The sequence below is a fragment of the Aquila chrysaetos genome, chromosome 2 (genome assembly GCF_900496995.4).
Source record: "Aquila chrysaetos chrysaetos chromosome 2, bAquChr1.4, whole genome shotgun sequence".
NCBI lineage: Eukaryota > Metazoa > Chordata > Aves > Accipitriformes > Accipitridae > Aquila > Aquila chrysaetos.
The window spans coordinates 7,276,075-7,295,203 of record NC_044005.1 but is presented as its reverse complement, the minus strand read 5'-3'; the positions used below and the strand labels follow the sequence as shown (position 1 = coordinate 7,295,203).

Below are 19,129 nucleotides of genomic sequence, written 5' to 3'. Positions count from 1 at the left end.
TTTTTTTCCCTGCATGCTTGTAACATACTTTGAATTATTTTGTTGAAGTAAATTATACATAGCTGTTTTATCCTGTACCTTCTTACAGTTTATGGGACAGGATTCAAGTTTCAGAGAAAGGTGACTGTTCTCACCAAGTTATACTTGGTATTCACAAATGAGCAGCAAACTCTGACATACTATGTCAGAGTAAAGGGCAAGAGGCATGATGCAGCTTCGGCAAGATGGTGCTTCCTAAAGAGAAGCAGCAGGACACTGGACAGTGTCACAGACACTTCTACTACTAAGGAGTAGAGGTAAAGACAAGAAAACACATATAGCTAATTGTATTTACTTCATATCTGCTCTACTGTACAAATAAACTCACCGGTTTAAATGTCTATTCAGCAAACGTTTCATTCAAGACAAGCCTAAGTGGTAGGTCACAGCAAAGTTTTCAGTCCTGTTTAATAGGATTAAAAACCTGGCTAGCAAATATTTTCTTAGAGGATGAACACCAGAAGAAGTTGCTAATTGGGAAAAGAAAATAAATCTCTCACAGCTGTCACTCATAAGTAGGATCTTTGAAAGGTTGCAGCTAATTTTAAGCTCTCCCACTTTCTGTAAAAACATTGGAAAGCTTGCACTAAAATTGGTAAATACAAATTAATTTAATCAATATATGAATTCTCATTATACTGATGAACTTCCAGTCCTGCAAGCTCACAAATGAGAGCCATACACCAAGTTCACTCAATTCCCACAGACTCTCATGTATGCATATTTGCAGGGATAGTTGTCTTAGTTACTTCTACCAGTAACTGTGAACAATTCTTCTTGCTACTCTTTGCCAAATTCACCTTCATTCCTTCAGAACATGACATTAGAATAAACTCTTATATTCTGAAAAATTGCTGAAACCTAAAATTGAAATAGTTAAATGATTTAACTGGGCTTCAGAGTTCTACCTCTTTTAAATTAGCCCACGTAAATGTTGCCTGATCCAATTCAGCCACAATGGACACCTTAAGTTAGCTTAACCCTCCGATCTAAACAGCTCTGATGACATTCAGATTTATTATTACACATCAAGATTAAAAAAAAAAAATTAAATTAACCAATAATGCTATTCAGAGGTATAGTATTCTTTGGCTTTGAGAAAAAATACACTAAAATGTAAATTTCCAATTAGACAGGATAAAACATTCTTTTTATAAACTTTGAGCTGGAAAACAAAAGGGATATACTTCGTATCCCATGTTTGCTCCATTAATGTGAACCAAGGCTAACAGTCAATCATATCATAGCAATTTCAGTTTTTTAATCCACAGAAAAGATTCCCTTATTTTGCTAGACCATGCAGTAGTTCTGATTTTTTATCCTTAAAGGGACGGGGCTGAATCTTTAGAAAAGACAAGTTTGCTCCAGGTCCCAGGTGACAGCAGAACACCCTCCTGCCCGCTCCCCTGGTTTAATTTGTATATTCCATGTCAGAATCCTACCAGCTCTCTGTCTATAAAGATTTCCAGGGAACCAATAACATACAGGCTCATTTTCCCTCCAAATCATACAGGCTAAAACCAGTGTCAAGATTTATTTTAGCCTTTAGCATCCTTAAATGCTTAGAAATTATATTACAAAAGTCTATCCTGTATTTTACAGTACTGAATCGGGGCAAAAGATACAAATATATTTTGCTCCTGTGTGACTTGGTTTTCCAAAAGTTGGGCATCCTAATCAATTCCCAGCTCTCTTGAAAACCCCAGACCAGGTGGCCTCTGGGGAACACCGTGGCTGGAGCCAAGCGCACACTGCTTTATCTTGGAATTTCAACATGTAAGGGGGAAAACAGCAAAAAGGGGGGTTTTTATTACTGTAACTAAAAATGATCAAAATCAGCACTCAGTATTCCATTTTAATATAACTAGCTTGAATCAGAAAACTGAAGGAGGCCTGGTAAGTTTGTATAGTGACAATAAAACAGATACGAAAACACTTTATAGCATACCACTCAAATACACACACACGATGTAATTGCCTGTTTTATTTAGTGGAATCACTTTTGTAGATCAGAAATATTTCCAATTCCCATTTACTCCAATGCAAGCCTCCACCATTGACAGGCATAATGCAGTTTGTTCAACTGATTCCAAAATAAAAAAAAAAAAAAAAAAAAAGAAAAAAAAAAAGTACAATCTCAAAAGTTAAGTTAGAAACTAAGTTCACACATTTTCTTTGGGACCAGGAATCTGTACATAGTACAAAATATACATTTATTGAACTTTCTGTAAACACACAGTTTGAATTGTGTAAAACTGTAAATAGTGGGTGAACTACGTGGAGAATAATTTATTATATATCGTTATACATTCTACTTAAGGAAAATAGTTATGCTCTTGTATATTACTCTGTTAAATTTATAAATTCCATAATGAAGCTGTGTAATCTGCAAACATGCTTTTCAAGCTTAAATCTCTCCATTCGTAACACACATTTATACAGGTCATCAATGAAAAAAGTTACACTTTCCACAAAATAGATATAAAGAGGTCATGAATTTTCTAAAAAGACAGGCACAGCATGTCACTACAAACGAGAGTCTTATGATACGATGTGGAGTCAATTCTGTGAGAAGACAGGTGAAAACTCTCTAATTCAGCATGTTTGTACGTGGTCTTAGTAACAAGACAGATGCTAGAAACCAAAATCTCTGCTTTGAAAGATTTATAAAGCAGCCAGTTCTGGAAATCAAATCTCACACTTTTCAAATATCCAGCATTCCCTGGTTAGGAGAATCTAGGCTTTTGTCTCGTATTAACCCTTTGTCACTAGTAGTTTAGTTTTCCGAGTGGTGAACTACCCGGCATGATTTGCCAAGAACATTTGCATAATTCAGCACTTATTCCAAAAACTAGATTCCTGGCACCAAAGAGTTAGATCTGGTTAATAAATGCAACTTAACTCTTGGTACTCAAGGTCATCGTGAATCACACCATCAGCAATAAAACGAATGCTAGGAAATCCCAACTTCCAGCATCAAATGGTTGCACGGCATTAAGCCGCAGAACACGTATTGGCAGGTACTGCAGCACCTCACGTACTGGGGACTCTGTTGTATAATGCCCAGTTTCCAATTTAAGAGTCTGGAAATTTCAAATTGTAGCAGACTTGCCAATCTAACATCAAACACTCAGCAAGAATAAAAAGCTCCCGTGAAACCACCAAAAAAGATCCTTTCAGTAGGTCTACCACTGGACACAGAAATAATGCTATGGAAATTCAGCACATTTATTCCTAGATTTTTAGGGTCTCATTGTTTTTCCATCCTGGGTAACTCATTTTGGGTTTCATCCTTTCGTTTATTCTTTACAGCTAAAAGCACTGCATCAAAGGCCAAACTTCTTAAACTGTGTCCTTCTGATGTTTTAAAAGAAAAAAATGCCGACTTACATGTTTAAAGAACTATGATAGTTATCTCCAATTAGTCTACCATTTTGCTTTAACATTACCACTTTCTTCCCTTTGGCTTTGAAGAGCTTTTTCCAAACCAAAACTGAATAAAGGTTACATTTCTTTTTCAATCCAAGAAAAGTGGGACAGTTAAGGCTCCAACAATACACGTGCAAACTTCATATATTGGGAGTGAAGCTCCATCAACATCAGCAGGATGTAAAGTTAAATACGTGCCTGATTTTCCCAAGACTATCTTAATTTAATTTTCCCCTGTAGTTTGAACAAAAATACTGTGCTTCAGCCTGAAAATCCAACAGTGAAAATGAAATCGGCTACTCAGCATTGCCATTGCTCAGGCTGAGTTGAATTCAGTAATGCAAGTGAAATTAAACTCTGGACCTCAGTCTGTAGGCATTGACAGAAGTAAAAGCATGTAATGTTTTATGACCTGCCAGTCTGTTTTCTCATTTTTCTTCTCAAAGATATTTCTCAAAAGAAACAACAATGGTACCTCCTTCAACTCCGGAGGCTTGCTCACAATACGTATGGAGAGCCCTGTCTACTTCAGCTGTAAAAAAACCATGCTCCCACCAGCTCTTCAGAGCCATACAGTTAATGGAAGCAAAAATGAATTTCAGTTTTAGCTCAATGTTACTGAGTGAGCTGAGAAGTGCAGATGTAGTGCTCTTAAAGGAGAATGTTACTATCTGACACAGCACTCAACCTTCCAAATAAATGGCTGGTTACATAGTAGTAAGGACCATTGGTTTTATTTCTCTTTTTTAGGGGGGAAAAAAAAAAAAGTAGATGTCTAGCGATATTTTAAAAAGCATTTGGGGAGGAATCAGTACAAGTTAAGCGTAAAAATCCAGCTAGGCATAAAACAATGCATAGTCTACAGATCTGACCTGTCATTCCACCTCTACGGAAAGTTTTGACACTTTCAGTATAGAACCATTTCATTAATTCTATAAAAGGCATTTTTAAAGTTAAGCCCACTTCCCCAAATTTTGTGGTTGCAAAGGTCAGGGGTTTTGCTGTTGTTGCTGCATTTAAAGCAAGCCTCCCTCACAACCCTTTCCTAAGAGACCGTTATCACTCCTGTTCTCTTAGCTTGGAAGCAAAGACTTTAGAAGAGCGACTACAGGAGGGGGGGAGGATCTCGTTTACTGCTACTCAAAAAGAACATCAAATAAAAACATAGATAAAGCAAGGAATATGCATAGAGCCTAGGTCACTATAGGTCAGCAAATCCAACACAATCAGGAGATTAAAGCTCCAGACATTTTTTTCACATAGTAAGTAAACAGTAGAAACATTTGTAGTTTTTTCTGGAAACAAGTTTTCAGTGGGAGATAACGTAAACTCAACTTTTAGCATGTTTTATATTCTTTTTTTTCTACTTAAAAGCATTTAGTGGTCTGTGAGAATAAAGATAAGCTTTAGTTTTCCTACAGCTTCCTGAACTTCTGTGAACAAATGCCACGACCCAGGTGACTGCTCCCTCATTTACAAAGCCACATTATTAAGCAAAATAAGGCTACAGAGTGCTTCAGAAGGTGCACACCTGGGTCCGCAGAGACCTGCAGACTGTGCAAGCACTCCAGATAGCTTAGCAAGAGCTCACCAAAAGATGGGATTCTCTGACAGAGAGCCTCTTCACAGACAGGTCAGCCAAAAAAAGTACTTAGCCCCAGCTTGTTACTTTTAAATTTTGTTCCATTTTTACAACTTATAGCAGGAATCCCATTCAGATTATGCACTACAGCATCCTAGAAATCCACATGTGGAGCCTCTTTTTACCACTTAAAGAGTTAAAAAAACCCTATCCAGCCAAGCAGAGACTTTACACCCTGTATTGGTATATGAAGACTCAGGTTATGACCATCTCAGACACACGCAGCGGTAGGAACAAGGAGCTATACTAGTTATCTAGGAGACATTATTTTCACACCTCATAAAGCTTGGCACAGAGTAACAATTCTATTTTCTACAGAAAAATGTCAGGTACAGCTCTATAGCTCTACACAGTTTTGCCGTTTCTGAACCTAGGCAAGGTACATCAGGTTTGTATTAAAATATAGTATTTGCCAAATGATGAGGAAAAGGGTAACATTTTACTAAAGGTTAGCCCGCTTCAGATATGGCCAAGTTTAAATATCAAGAAATTTAAATATACAAAGTCATTTGCACATAAAAGCAATTCAAGAAGATGCAGGTAGAGATGAAGGCGAACATCTCAGCATGAAATCCTGATGTACATTGAAATAAGGTAAACTGTAACAACCGTATCATTAACTTAATTGTGGCAGCCATGCTGTCTATCCCGCAGCACAGAGCTACGTATGTCCAGAGAAAGCGAAAATATGTTTGTCAGCATGTAACTCATACACAAGATGACATTAAAACCAAAGTCTCACGATTCCAGTTTTAAGAAGAATGTTTACCAAAATGTTTGTCTTAATTATAGAGTGGAGAAAGATCTGCAAAGGCTTCGATACTCCCTACAGAGGTCAATCATTTATCTGTTTGGGGTGTAGTTTCCCAAACTGTTGCAGAAGGGGTGGTGCAACCATTCCCTTGCTCTCAGTCCTGTCTCCCCCGTCTGCATCTTGCCCTAGTACCAGCATCCCATAGCTGGATTATCAACTTACCCAGATGAAGCGTACAGATTTTTTTCCTTTCTCCTAACTGCACGGCCACGTAAGCATGAGTGCTGGCACAAAAAGGGCAGCAGGGGCAAACTTATAGCAATAGTTTAGTCTTGATATTTGATCATGAAAGCATATCCTTAGTTCATAAATTACTAAAAAATGAAATGCAATAGGAAGTCTATCCTATCCCAGTGTATCAAATTAAGATGGGATTCTTACCAGGGAATCAACTGAAGTGAAATTTTGTTAAATCACCTTTTTAAGTTTCCAATTCTTGAACTGAGCAAAATGGCTCAGAGTTTAACCTATATAGCTGAGACAGTACCAGCTTTGCAGTAATTTAATGGACGCTGAAGTCAGTTTATCCTAAGTACATGTTAAAATGATTACCTTTGGCACCTGCAGGAACTATCAAGGTAAGTGCTACCATTACTCATCTGCTGCTTAATATTCATCAGGCACCTTGCTAGTATGACACAACCTAGGATTACTGCAATTCAGCGTAGTTTAATGAGAAGCAGATGAAATTTCTCTCTCCAATTCTGACTTTTGCTGGAAGATTAAAATGAATGATGGCCACCCATCAAGGTCTTCGTGGGGCTGCTTCCTGGCTAGGTAAGAGCAAGCCAGCTGAAAGGCCCTGGCTTCACAACTTGCACAGGACCCCCAGATTTCTGCCCTACCACGTGTACCGGGGACTCTATTGATACAACGGGTTTAGAAAGCCTTGCAAATCTAGGACCCTACTTAATGTAATTGCATTTAGTTAATCCAACATTGGTTTTAAAACACATTTTAGAAGCCTCTGTCTTGAACATATTTCAATGCTGAATTAGTGAGAATTATTTGAAACACTTGTCTATAAAGCAGTACAGGTATTCTCCCAGAATGATCAGTGAAACATTTAATCTGACTATAACAAAACTCACAGAAACTGAAGCCAGTGAAGCTGTCAAATGTAGAAGGAAAACAAAGTCGCATGGCATACGAAGCAAAGTAGCTTTACAAATGTAATTTCCTTTTAAAAACAAGCAAATTGGGACCATCCTATTTGAACATGTATTTAAAAATACATCTTTTAACATCACACAATTTTCATTTTTGTCACACAGGAATCTTTTTCCAAGAGGGAAATAAATAGCACACAATACTTAAAAAAAAAATAAAAAAATTGCTGCCTTGCCCCTGAGGTGCTAATGTTTTTTTAGCATTTAAAAAAAAAGTTTCTGGTGCAAGAAGGAGATGCACAAAGGTGCAAAAGTGCCTTTTCCTTTTCAGAGCAGTGAAAAGTACAGCTTGCCTCTTTTCTAGGATGCTTTATATACTTAGTTCGCATATTTTGTAATCAAAATCTGTATCTAAAATGGCAGTGTTTATGCATACATAATAGTTTCAGTGCTCTGACCTCATCAAAACGCTGAACATAGGCGGGAGAGAGAAAGGCCTGAAACGGGCTTTCTTCCGCTACCCTCAAACCTAGTTACATCGCCTGTAGCAATAGCAGAATTATTTTCTTTCTAACCTTTAGGAGACCTCGTAAGAAGAGGCTTCAAATATATCATTTGTCACTGAGACAGTTTAAGTGATTATGGTTTGAAGTATGGCTTTTCACACCACAGTTTTGCTTCCGATTTTTAAAGTTTAAAAACTCAAAGGTTCCACAGTCCAGTTCAACGTTTTGCAGTTTCCAAAACTAAACTTTAGTCTCTATGAAAAAGGACAGAACTTTATCTGCCTAGTCCTAAATTAAGTTTAGCTTTTTGCACTAATACGCCATGTATTATTAAATATGCTTGTTAATTAGGTGCCTGTGAAGCTATAACTTAACATTATTATAGTTTTGCACTCTACAACAAAATTAGACATTTTAAGCATTTATTCGTAGGTAGGTAAGGAACTGGTTCTTAAAGCAAAAATTGCTATAAATTTATAAATACAAATAGTGCTTATGTTTTCTTCATTCATGCTTGAACAGATTACAAACTGAATACAATGAAGTTACGTTTAAGCACCCCACATAGACAAGAGGGATAAAAGAAAAGTTTGCTGGTATATACTATACTTAGTTCCAAGACACTATAAGTTACTTTTTCACTGTTCAGTGTTCCCTAACTCTGCATTAGTTTTAAGGCTATATATACAAATATGTATATTTCAAAGTTAGGGAAAGACAAATATAGCAAAATGCATTGTACTACATTTTCCTATCAAAAAGTAATTATACACCAAGTTTTGATTCTGTTTAACTGCAGTAAATATTACAATCTACTTGTTTTACTGATTTTCCTTTTGGGGAATCTGCCTACTAAATGAGTAAACTACATATTAAATACAATATTCTCAACCAAAAAGACAATACAAGGTGCACAAAACAGCAGTTTTGCAAACACGACTGACTTGAACTTAATTTTTGTATGCTCAATGGGAGAAAGCTAAGCTTAAATCAAATTAGTTTATTATCTTATAAAATTTTAAATTAGAATTTTAAACAACGAACAGTTAAATATTGTCAACATGCTATATCTCAAATCACAAGTACTGTTTAACCACTAGTCTCTCATTCTAAGTAAGTGGGTCAATTAAAAACACACACCATAAAATGTTAAAGATTGTCAGGCTTTGACAAATGTATTTTTATCAAACAGTAGGCAAATTCAAACCAATGCACATCTTCAGTGGGGAGAAAAAAAACCACAACACCAAAAAGCCTGAAAAAACCCACACTTGTAAAAAATAGGGTAACAGATTAATCCCACATCATCCTCTAGCATATGGCTATGTCTTGGGCAATAATCAAAATCCTTCCCATTTTAAAAATGGGCTACCAATTAATAAAAATATTCTTCCACAAGTAAAATATCATTTACAATGGCACCAACATTTTAAAAGGCAGGAAAAAAGGAATTACACATTTATGGATAAATTTCTTGTTTGTTAAATCAAGCTTTATTGATAAAATGGAATTCAAAGTGTTTTACTTGGAACAGCAGCAGACCCAGCCAATCAGGATTGTAAAAATGCTGCAGACTCCTACTGTATGTAGAAAGCTGCCTGTTCGTGCTCAGTGATTAGTAGTTTCAGGTAAGGGTTAATGAAAAAAGAGGTGCAAAGAATCAAGGCATTCTAATCCCAAGGTTCATACGTGTATGAACACGATACTATTAATAGGGCATGATTTAACTCCCACTGAAGTCAAAATCAGAACTCCCTTTAACTCAATGTGAGAGCAGGAGTGTGTCCAAGAAAACAATATACATTTGTTGAAGAATGTGCACTACTCTTAGTTATTTTTCCATTGCCAAGCAAATTCACACACTGTAATTTCTGGTAAGTTGCCCACAAGTTCAGCTTTCATATAAAACAAAAAGTTATCTTTACAGTTTTGTGCACCTCTTGAGCACCTAGCTGGCTAGGCTGCTGCTCCTTGCAATCCAAAACCACAACATGAATTTAAAGGGATATATATTGTTGCATCACACAAGCCAAACATTTCTTCTAACCTTTATAGTGATTTAAAGCAGTTCATAATTAAATATGAGCATTTTGTACAAAGACAATTGCACTTTACAAAAACAAAATCATACAACATAAATTGCTGGAGTCTGATTTACAACATGAATTATGGTTTGAAATCACGTTTACAGAAGTCTGTTTTACAAAAAAGATCAGTTCCTGGGCTAGATGTCGTACTGCTGTAGTCAGTCTCACCAACACATCATATTCCCTTCTTTAATTAAGGATGAGGATGGATGTTAAGAAGGGTCACTGAGGTTGGGCTGCACTTTCATTTGAAGGATGAAACGTGAACTCCACAGCTAGATGAGCAGTTTTACCACATATCATCAGTTGAGGCAGAATCCTTAAAGAAAAAAGAAGGAACCCTTTAAAGTCTGGAGTGCCCACAGTTACAGCAGTTTCTGGATAATCCAGACTGAAAAGGGTAAAGACTTATATCATTTTAGGAGTCTGTTTTCTCTCCCCTTTCAGAAATAGCATTTAAGAAGTATCTAAAATCCACATATGCTTAATTAATGAAGTATTAGTACCAAGACATTTCAAAATCTGACCAAGTGTTTTATAATAGCCTTATCAATCCTCAAAATAATATCCTAGGAACATTATTCAAAACCATTCTCAGAGTAGTCAGAAGAAATACAAAATGGATACATTTACTACACAGGTGCATTAAAAGAGCAGGATGTGCCTCATGCCATTTGTTACTATCATTACCATCTTTTGTGATTTCAGCCCTCCCTCACTGCATAGGAAGATAGTCATCAACTGACACCCTGTTATAATTCAGATCAATTTTAACACTTGTAATTTAAGGTTAGAAAAGTGTAGTCTGGGCAACTGCAGGAAACCCTAATTTAGGATGGTAATAAAACCGCAAGGAGAAAAAAAAAATGTATGTAAGAAAAAAATTGGAAGCAGAGACATGCCATGCTCTAAATCATAACCATATGGCCACACAACATGGCATTAAACCATGCACCCAATACCTGAGCATCCCTAAAATTTGGTCCATTTAGGCCCACAGGCAACAGTGGATTTTGTGTAACTACCACACCCCTGAATAATGTTTAACTGATTCCTGCTATCAGGTAAAAAAACATCCTAGTACAAGTCGAATATTTAATTCTAGTACGTGTTTTTAACTCATTTGCCTTTGTGTCATGTCTGTTTCCATTTCCCTTGCTTAGATTGTTCTATATTCAGCTTTCTCTAACTCCTCATCAGTTGGGTACATAGGTTAACACCACGACTAAGAAGTGGGACCACAGCTCAGTAGCTGAAGCAACAGCTAAATCAGTAGCACAGGCATCAGAGCAAACTGCTTCTGTACAGCAATCTTTGGTAGTTTCAGCATCACCTGCTACCTCCCCCTAAGTAATTAAGGGCCATGATGGGCTTTAGCAACAGTTTATGCTGGTGCTTCCACAGCTACACTTCTCTATCATTACTAGGACTGCAGGAGGCAGAAGTATTACTGCTCCTTAAAAGCACTGCCTTACTGATTCCTTCGAGAGAAAAGAGGCTAAGTCTCCAGCAATGCCACATACGACAATTTCTTAGCACTAAAGTTCTGCACCCTTCATTCAAACTTGCACACAGAATTCATTACAAACCATAAAGAAGAACAGTTGGCACGGAGGTGTAGTAAAAAAAAAAAAAACCAAAACGCAAATCACTAAAATTACCCTTTGCAAAAGTACCACCTCCAGTTTTTTCTTCAAGACCAGAAGTAGCAAAGGAGAGCAATTATATGAAAGACCAAAACGGTTGTGTTTGTTTCAAGTGCAAGGATGAAGAATAAAAGCAGTAGTGAGTAAAATAGTGAGCTGCGTGCCAACTATTCAGTATGCAGATTTCTGTATCCAAGTTGCCAACATCATCGCAAAACAAAGAAGTTTGTGTACTGTACATTTGTAGAACAGTAACGTACTATAGAATGTATTTTGAAGGTAAAGCACCCTCTTTCAGCCACTGTTTAGGAATTTTTACGCTAAAGATATGAGAACTGTCAAATAAACTAGCACCCAGTTGTGAAGCCAATACACAATTCTTTAAGTCTGGATGCGTTTCACTTATGTCACATCTAAGCATGTAAGTAATTTTTGCTGATAGGTAAAGGACCAATTTAACTACTTTATGAAGTACAGCACTTCTGGTGACAGAACATTGTTTCCAGTGATCTAACTGCAACTGGGATCAGTGTTCGTATTTTAGAGTTTTCTGGTGGTTTTCTCTGCTGACAGTGGCTTCATGTCACTGAGCAGTGACATATAAGAACCTAAACTGTATGCTTGCTGTAAGATGCTCTACGCTTAAGAATAAAAGTGCTTATGCAGTCCATTTGTAAAGTTAATATATCCTTACAGCTGACAGTTACAAATCTGTTTATCCTACAAGTATAGCCTTCTTGATATTTGGGGAAAAATGTCTCCCGTAAAAGGGAAAAAAAAAATATACATGACTCCACTGCACCACTGGGCAGGAAAGAATTTGGAAAACCAGGCAGGATTCAAATAATGAAATTCCACGGGACAAATGAATCAACCATACTGGAGTTTTGAGACTATGATCAGCAGAAGGCAGCAGAAAACAATTACAAAACATAGTCCAAAGAGCTCAACATTGCTATTGCTTCTTTGGGGGAAACTGTCTTTTAACAAGAACTAGCAATATGTTTCTTTACAAAACAGCTAAAATAATTGGGGTGGGGGGAAAGATAATGTAAGAGAAAGGATACTTACAGTATCATCATTCCTGTAGGGGTTCAGTCTGTTATAAACAGCTTCAATCACACTCCGTCTAGAGCAAAAAAAAAAAACCCACAAGACTTTAAGGTTGTGTCTTTTTTCTTTTTTTTTTTAAGTCAAATTCCCTAAGCATAATTTTAATTTAAAATGCAAACTTTAAAAGGTTTTAAATTCACAGAACCAAGTTTACTGCAAGTTAGCACTAAGTGTCATTAAACATTGAACACAGCTACTGTATCCTTTAAAACCTTTAAGTTCAAGATTAACAAAGCTGAATACCACTCAGAGTTCAGCAGGTGAAGAGCACAATCTGACAGATGAGGCTGCAATGCTGCTTGGTGCTACGTCTCCTGACTTTGAAAAAGGGTGTCAGAAAACTTGATGGACATTGAATGCCCTGGTTATTTGTGTGTCTTATGAACACTGCAGTAGTACTTCATGTATTATGGCACTTGCATAAGGGAATAGAGTATTTTTTATTTTCTGGATGCACAAAAATTGCATTCTGAAGTACATTTTTGTTCGTGTTATATTCTGAAATGTACTTTCCATGTGCAAACCTGGAAAAATTATTTCTGAAGCAATACCCTTTTACAATAATATATGTCCAATACTCTCCTGCAACTTTTCTCAAAAAAATTTAAACTGCAAATAGCAGTCCTACGTATCCTATCTTTAGGCTGAGAAGAATTTTGTCTGGTAAAAAAATATTAAAAAACTAATTCAAGCATCTTTAGAGTTTCCTCCTTTAAAAAAATGTGCTTAGCATATTTAAGATAGCTTATAATTAACTTTTGTCTCTGGGATTCTCTGCTTTTCTAATATCAATAGGAAACAATAGAAAAATTGTAAACAATATGTAAACGAGCAACATGGGGGGGGTTGTGGTTTTGTGTTGGTTTTTTTTGTTGTTGTTGGTTTTTTTGTTTGGTTTTCTGTTTGTTTGTTGGTTTTGGGGGGGGTGTTTTTTTTTTTTTTTTTTTTTTTTTTTTTTTTTTTTTTTTACACAGGGTGGAATGGTTTTCTTGAAAACTGATACTCAAACCAATGTGAGCCTGAAGGAAGAGGAAGCCTTTGCCTTACCCAGCATATAAGGAAAGAACTTTGGAGGGGGAGCAGGAAGGAAAGAGGGGAGTAAAAGACAGGAATTATAGATTGGACTTTAAAAGCAACTTTCTTCCAGATCCCCTTCTGCAGAACCAAGTATAACAAAGTAGCAGACCACAACTGCGATACAAAACAAACTTCAAAGAACAACCTTTTAACTGCTCATGAATGCATGCAGAGCAATCACAAAGGAGTGCATTAGAAGAAAAAAAGCAGATGATAGGCTTCATAATCATCCCATAACACTGAAAAGTCAGGAACTAACATGCAGCAGTATAAACATCATAGTGAACTAGTTAATGATTATAGGGCATGGAAGAGGCTGAATTTAAAGCAATAAAAACAAGCAATTACACACAAAGTACATTGCACATATGAACTGGAAAATTTCCCTGATCCTTCAAGAAATAGGTATCTTTAATTCTAAATAAACGCAGGTTTCTTGAAAAGCATTATTCTCCTTCCAAACTGGCAGTAGTGCTTTGAGTTACACTAACATCCAATTAAATCCATACTTCTATCAACCCCTATTCAAACTAGCATCACTAAGACACGAAATCCCACATAAGTCAGTCACTTCAGCATTTCCTCATAACCATGATGCTACTGCTAGCCAAAGGAGATTGAGAAAAATCAGTTTGTGTGCCATATTTCATGAGTAACTGACTCACTGATACTTCAAGACTACAGCAACACGTCCTAAATAGATGCTGCTATTACATATAAAATGGGCATCTCTTCTTTTCCTAGTCAAACAGTTCATGTAAGAACAATTTTGTTTTGTAGAAGTCATCTACATTCATTTACATACCTAGAGTCTTCATGTTTTGGTGTAACAATACAAAAATCATACTCTGAAGGGTTAAAAATATAGTCTGCACCATATGCGCCCAATCCATTTTAACACAGCGCAGGTTCACGAACAATCTTTTGAACCAAAAAGCACGTGGTTTGCTGTGCAAATGAGCTAAGCACATTGCTTCCTTTAAGACTGAACATCAATTTGAGAAGCCACAGAGCATCAACACTGAACTCTTGAAGGACAAAGCCAGACTATATAAAGCTGTACATTTAACTTTCAGCTTTTGTTTTTTGATAGACTTCTATCTAGTTTTCAGATTTGTCACAAGCAGACAGATAGAGAAGCAAACTTTGAAGCAATTACAACATTGCTTTAGCTACAGACAAGAAGAGAAAGCTGCCAAGCAAAACATCATGTACATATCACTTCTTGTCAAAGAGCAGAACTACATATCCAAGTAACTAACTACTAAACTCAGGCCATTATTTTGGCATCTTCAAATGTAACCTCCCACCCAGAAAACCCAGTTAATTACAAAAACACAGACACTCAGGCCACCCTTAAAAACCCTCAGTCCTTCCCAAAACTACAGTTTGACATTTAATTTTAGTAGTGATTCAATTAACTCTGTTCTTATGCTTTTCCTTTTCATTCAGAACAACTGAGTAATAAAAATCAGAAAACAGATCACCACCTTTTGTCCTGTACCCCTCTTCCCTCCCCCCCACTTTTAAGAGTGGCCTTACAGTTAAGTTTTGATTTAAATCAAAAACCACATTTACACTGATGAGAACTCACTTGCTTGCCAATTCACCCCCTGGCGGGAGGTTTGGGATGCTCTCAGTTGCTAACGTACGCATCACGTGGACTAAGTCTGGGACTCCTTCACCCTGCTTCTTTATGATCTCTGGGAATCAGAAGTACTTTTTTTGTAAGTGCAGTCCAAATTTAACTTAAAAAGATTGAAACACTCAGTTTTATAAAAAGGTAGCTTAACTTCTCTTAATATATATATATTAAAAAAAAAGAAAAGATGACAGACCATATTCAACACGGTAAATGTTAACTTTGGTTCCATAAGAAAAAGAACCTGTAACAGATTTGACAAAGACATACTGCTCACTGTTAACATGCACACTGGTTTTAGAAATACACAGCTACCTAATAAAAGTGGGAAAAAATTCTTTAATGGCTTTCCTGCTATACATTAGATATAATAGAAGATGTAATATCTTCCCAACAAAAATCCCTGGGCATGAGACATATTATCATCAGCTTTATCGCTGCAACAGAAGATAAAAGATTATCGCCATCATAGAAAGCATAATATTTTCAAGAAACAAAAGGTTAGACATATTAAAAATAACTCCCATGGCTGTATGTATATTAGCCAATACTTGTACCTTACTGCATTACAGCAACATGCAAAGTTTAAGAACTATTACATACAGATTAAAAGCCAGGGACATTACATCTAAAAGACAGTTCCACCCTCAACTCACTTAAGGGATATGTGGATATTGGGCAGTTACTTAAAGTTGATCCACTCCAACTTCTGGGTGAAAAGAATCTGTACTGTAGTCACAGTCACATTTGCTAAGAAATTCATTCTTTAACTTTACTCTTAGGCCAGGGTTTTTTTTATTTTATTTATGTTTGTTTGTTTTTTCCAAGTCATAAGCACACAATTTTATTTGAACTCAAGAGATTTCAGACCATACCACCCCTGAAGAGTCACTCTTTAAATAGGGATTTTATGAAATTTCAGGAACAAGCACATTTTTTAAAATGCATCTCATCGACTTCTCTGTAAACATGAGCTCTTAGAAATTGTAAGAGATAAGAATTATTAAGACCTGGCGCTGTTGATCTTCAAGTGAATACTGCAGCACACATACAATAACGTGTACATATGTGCATACATATACATATACATCCACATATGTACATGTACACTATTCTTCATGTAATAAAGCATTTACACAGCTTGAAGAGTAGCTGGAATTCATCAGTACCACTTTTGAAAAATACTCTAGCATTCAGTTTTTGCCCTAAATGATAATTCCAGAAAAGCATACCAAGTTTCCATTTTATAATTGCATTAGCGAGACAAGGCACGTTAAAACCTTTTAAAGCCAACATGGATCCAGTCCTTTCTAGTTAAAAAATTAAAACCAACAATTGTAAATTACTTTTTGTGCATGTAATAGTTTTTCAGGGCTGTGTGTGTTTACAAAAAGCATCAGCTCTATTTTGCAGTCAGGCCATGTAAATTATTTGCAAGGTACAGTGGAAGCACTGTCTAGCCCTTAACCAATGTCAAACTCTGCAACACAAAGCTTTAAGCTGTTTACTTCAAAGCCTACATTTTAAATACATGACACCACACACCATAGACACCTCAAAAACTTGCCATTTCCTCAAAATCTATAGCCAAAATTCATTTTACCATCTAGTATTTAGTAAATAAATAATCTAACACTCTTAAATCTGAATAAGAAGCAAAGATCTCAGATTTGGTTTGCCAAGTTCCTTTATTGTGCAATTTTGAACATCTAGTATATTCTACATTGTGCTAGTGCTAAAGTTCTGCTGTACAAAAATAAGGAATTTATAGTTTACCTATACTACACAGTTTCACAACCTGTAACTGCAGTACATTTAACATACAGTCTCCACTAAATGAATACATTTATATTTTGATAAAACTATAGATACAGACTGAATGAACACTGAAGACACAACAAATGGAGTCGGCCTGCTAGCTGTGTTTAATTTATTGGAATTACCTTCTTTCAATACATCTTACAACCCTGCCCCCAATCTTTAATTTACTTTTAAACCTTCTACACATTTTCATGGCATCAAGTACTGGAAAAATGTACTTACAACCCTAAAATAAAGGATTCAAAACATATCTGCTTTTTCATATTCTGAAAGGGAATTCCACACAAAGTTTAAAAAAAAGCCAGAGCTTTGATTTTGTGAAAATATGGGAAGGAACATGTAACAGCTAACTTAAAATTATTTATCTCTATCTAGGTATAAATATTGCAAGGTTTATCTATTACGGAATGTTTTTATGTAAAAAACTGAGAACAGAAAAAAAGCTTAGACAAGTTTCTTTTTAGAGTCAACACATCAATAACACATATTAGTGCAAATAACAGCAACACATTTTGGAATGACCGATTACTTCTATCATGAAGTTCACATGACATTTTAGGAGTAACACTGATTTATTGCAAGTAATGGCCCAGAGATGCTTCTCCACACTTGCTTCTTCTTCCATTATTACTTACTGTAGCTATGAATCTGGACCACAAACACATCAAAATTAGTAAAAGGTGTGTCCTACGTGGCATGGTAAGTAGAAAACTTTCTACATTTTTAAAAATCTGAATCGTCTCTCCTTATTCAAGATGACCATAAGTACTATGCCCTAGTCAGTCTTAAAGTTTGCACTTCTTAACTACTTCTTAATATATCTTAAGGTATATTCTGGGCTGAGGGAATAAATGTACAACCAGAAAAAAATGCACATTAGTAAGCATTAAATCTTATTACTTGTTGGACTACAATGAGTACGGAAGTGCATAAAAATACATAATATGCATTTTCACCAAGTTCCCATTTTAATGAATTTTAACTTTAAATTGATACTACAGATTAGTAAGATCATTCTAAAAGTACTCTTTATAAAAATTTTCTAGTTACTTCAGCTGAAGATTAGGCTTTTAAAGTTAAGCACTACCATTCTTAAAGTATCCTAGGATAACAGCAAGATTATTCACTGTAGTGTTGAAAGTTTCAGATGCTGTAGCAGTCCTACCTTACAAGCCAGTACTGCATTATCCATTTACACCAGGAGACAATTTAACTGCCTAAGAATTATGAAGTTAAATGTAACAAAGTTAATCAACTTCTGTTCTTGAAGTTCTCCTTCAGTTCAGCCTCTCAATGTCCCTCATGAGTAAGGCCAAATTCTGCACACAGCTGATACAAATCACTGCTGGGTTGAATAGTGTTTACTACATATTCATTAATTTAGATAATATCTTTGTGCAACAATAGACAAAAGATTGAAGACAACTCTAAAAAAGAAGCAAAGACCCTTGAGGGGAAGTACAATGTATTTCCTCAAGTTGTTCAGACATCATCCCATTAAATTAGTATTAAAGTGCTTTATAACTACATACAGAACCCTTCTGTCTCTATGCAAGTATGACACTTAGCTCATTCCTGAAATTTTGTATTTGTATAAATGCAAAGTACTGGCAGCCAAATTCATTGTATGTACCATAATAACATGCAGTTCCAGTGTTTAGGTTCTTCATTTATAAAATGAAGTGTCTGTACAAAAATGTCACCTTTCCTCATTGTAATATTCCTGGGGTACAATGAGGCCAGCCTTAACTTGAACATATTTTCATATTCTAGGTCATGGGTTTGTCTGAACTCAGACAAAGTATCTAAGATACAAAGGTAATACTTGCCCAAATTAGGAGAGTTAGCATGCTGTAAATTAATGTGTGAATTTACAGCATACTTGTTCTTCACCAGTTCTGTGAGTGGGCATACACAGTAAGCTCTTCAAAAGCCTGGTGCAAAACCGCTCACTGCTTTGAAATGCAGAAAGCCATCTGACACTTAACTCATGCAGTGTTACCATGCACTTGGATATTCCTGCTACACTGTCAAAAAGATTCACACTATTGCTTACTGTGTACCAACTTCTCCTATTAGGCAAGTGTTAGATTAAAACACGGAAATGTCTGTCTGGACGTTTGTTCAGGGGCAGAACAGATGTAGTTTGCCAAGACCTTGCGAATGAGGCCTTTCAAAAAGCTGCTACTTTCTGAAGGAGCACC

The 19,129-nt window shown here is 36.1% G+C and overlaps 1 protein-coding gene across 4 annotated transcripts in view; it reads right to left on the bottom strand.

Annotated features, from left to right (window-relative positions):
• Nucleotides 1-2,003: 2,003 nt before the first annotated feature.
• Nucleotides 2,004-19,129, bottom strand: part of PPM1A (protein phosphatase, Mg2+/Mn2+ dependent 1A) — a 36,063-nt gene continuing 18,937 nt past the window's right edge. For 2 of the 4 annotated variants that reach the window (XM_030038482.2, XM_030038490.2), the window contains exons 4-5: nucleotides 15,057-15,165; nucleotides 9,882-12,401 (exon numbers count right to left, since the gene is read on the bottom strand). In XM_030038482.2, coding sequence (XP_029894342.1) covers nucleotides 12,293-12,401; nucleotides 15,057-15,165 — 218 coding nt within the window. In that variant the 3' untranslated portion in view covers nucleotides 9,882-12,292. Of the gene's footprint in view, nucleotides 12,402-15,056; nucleotides 15,166-19,129 lie in introns of all 4 variants that reach the window. The other 2 variants (XM_030038501.2, XM_030038510.2) reach the window with 2 other exon arrangements.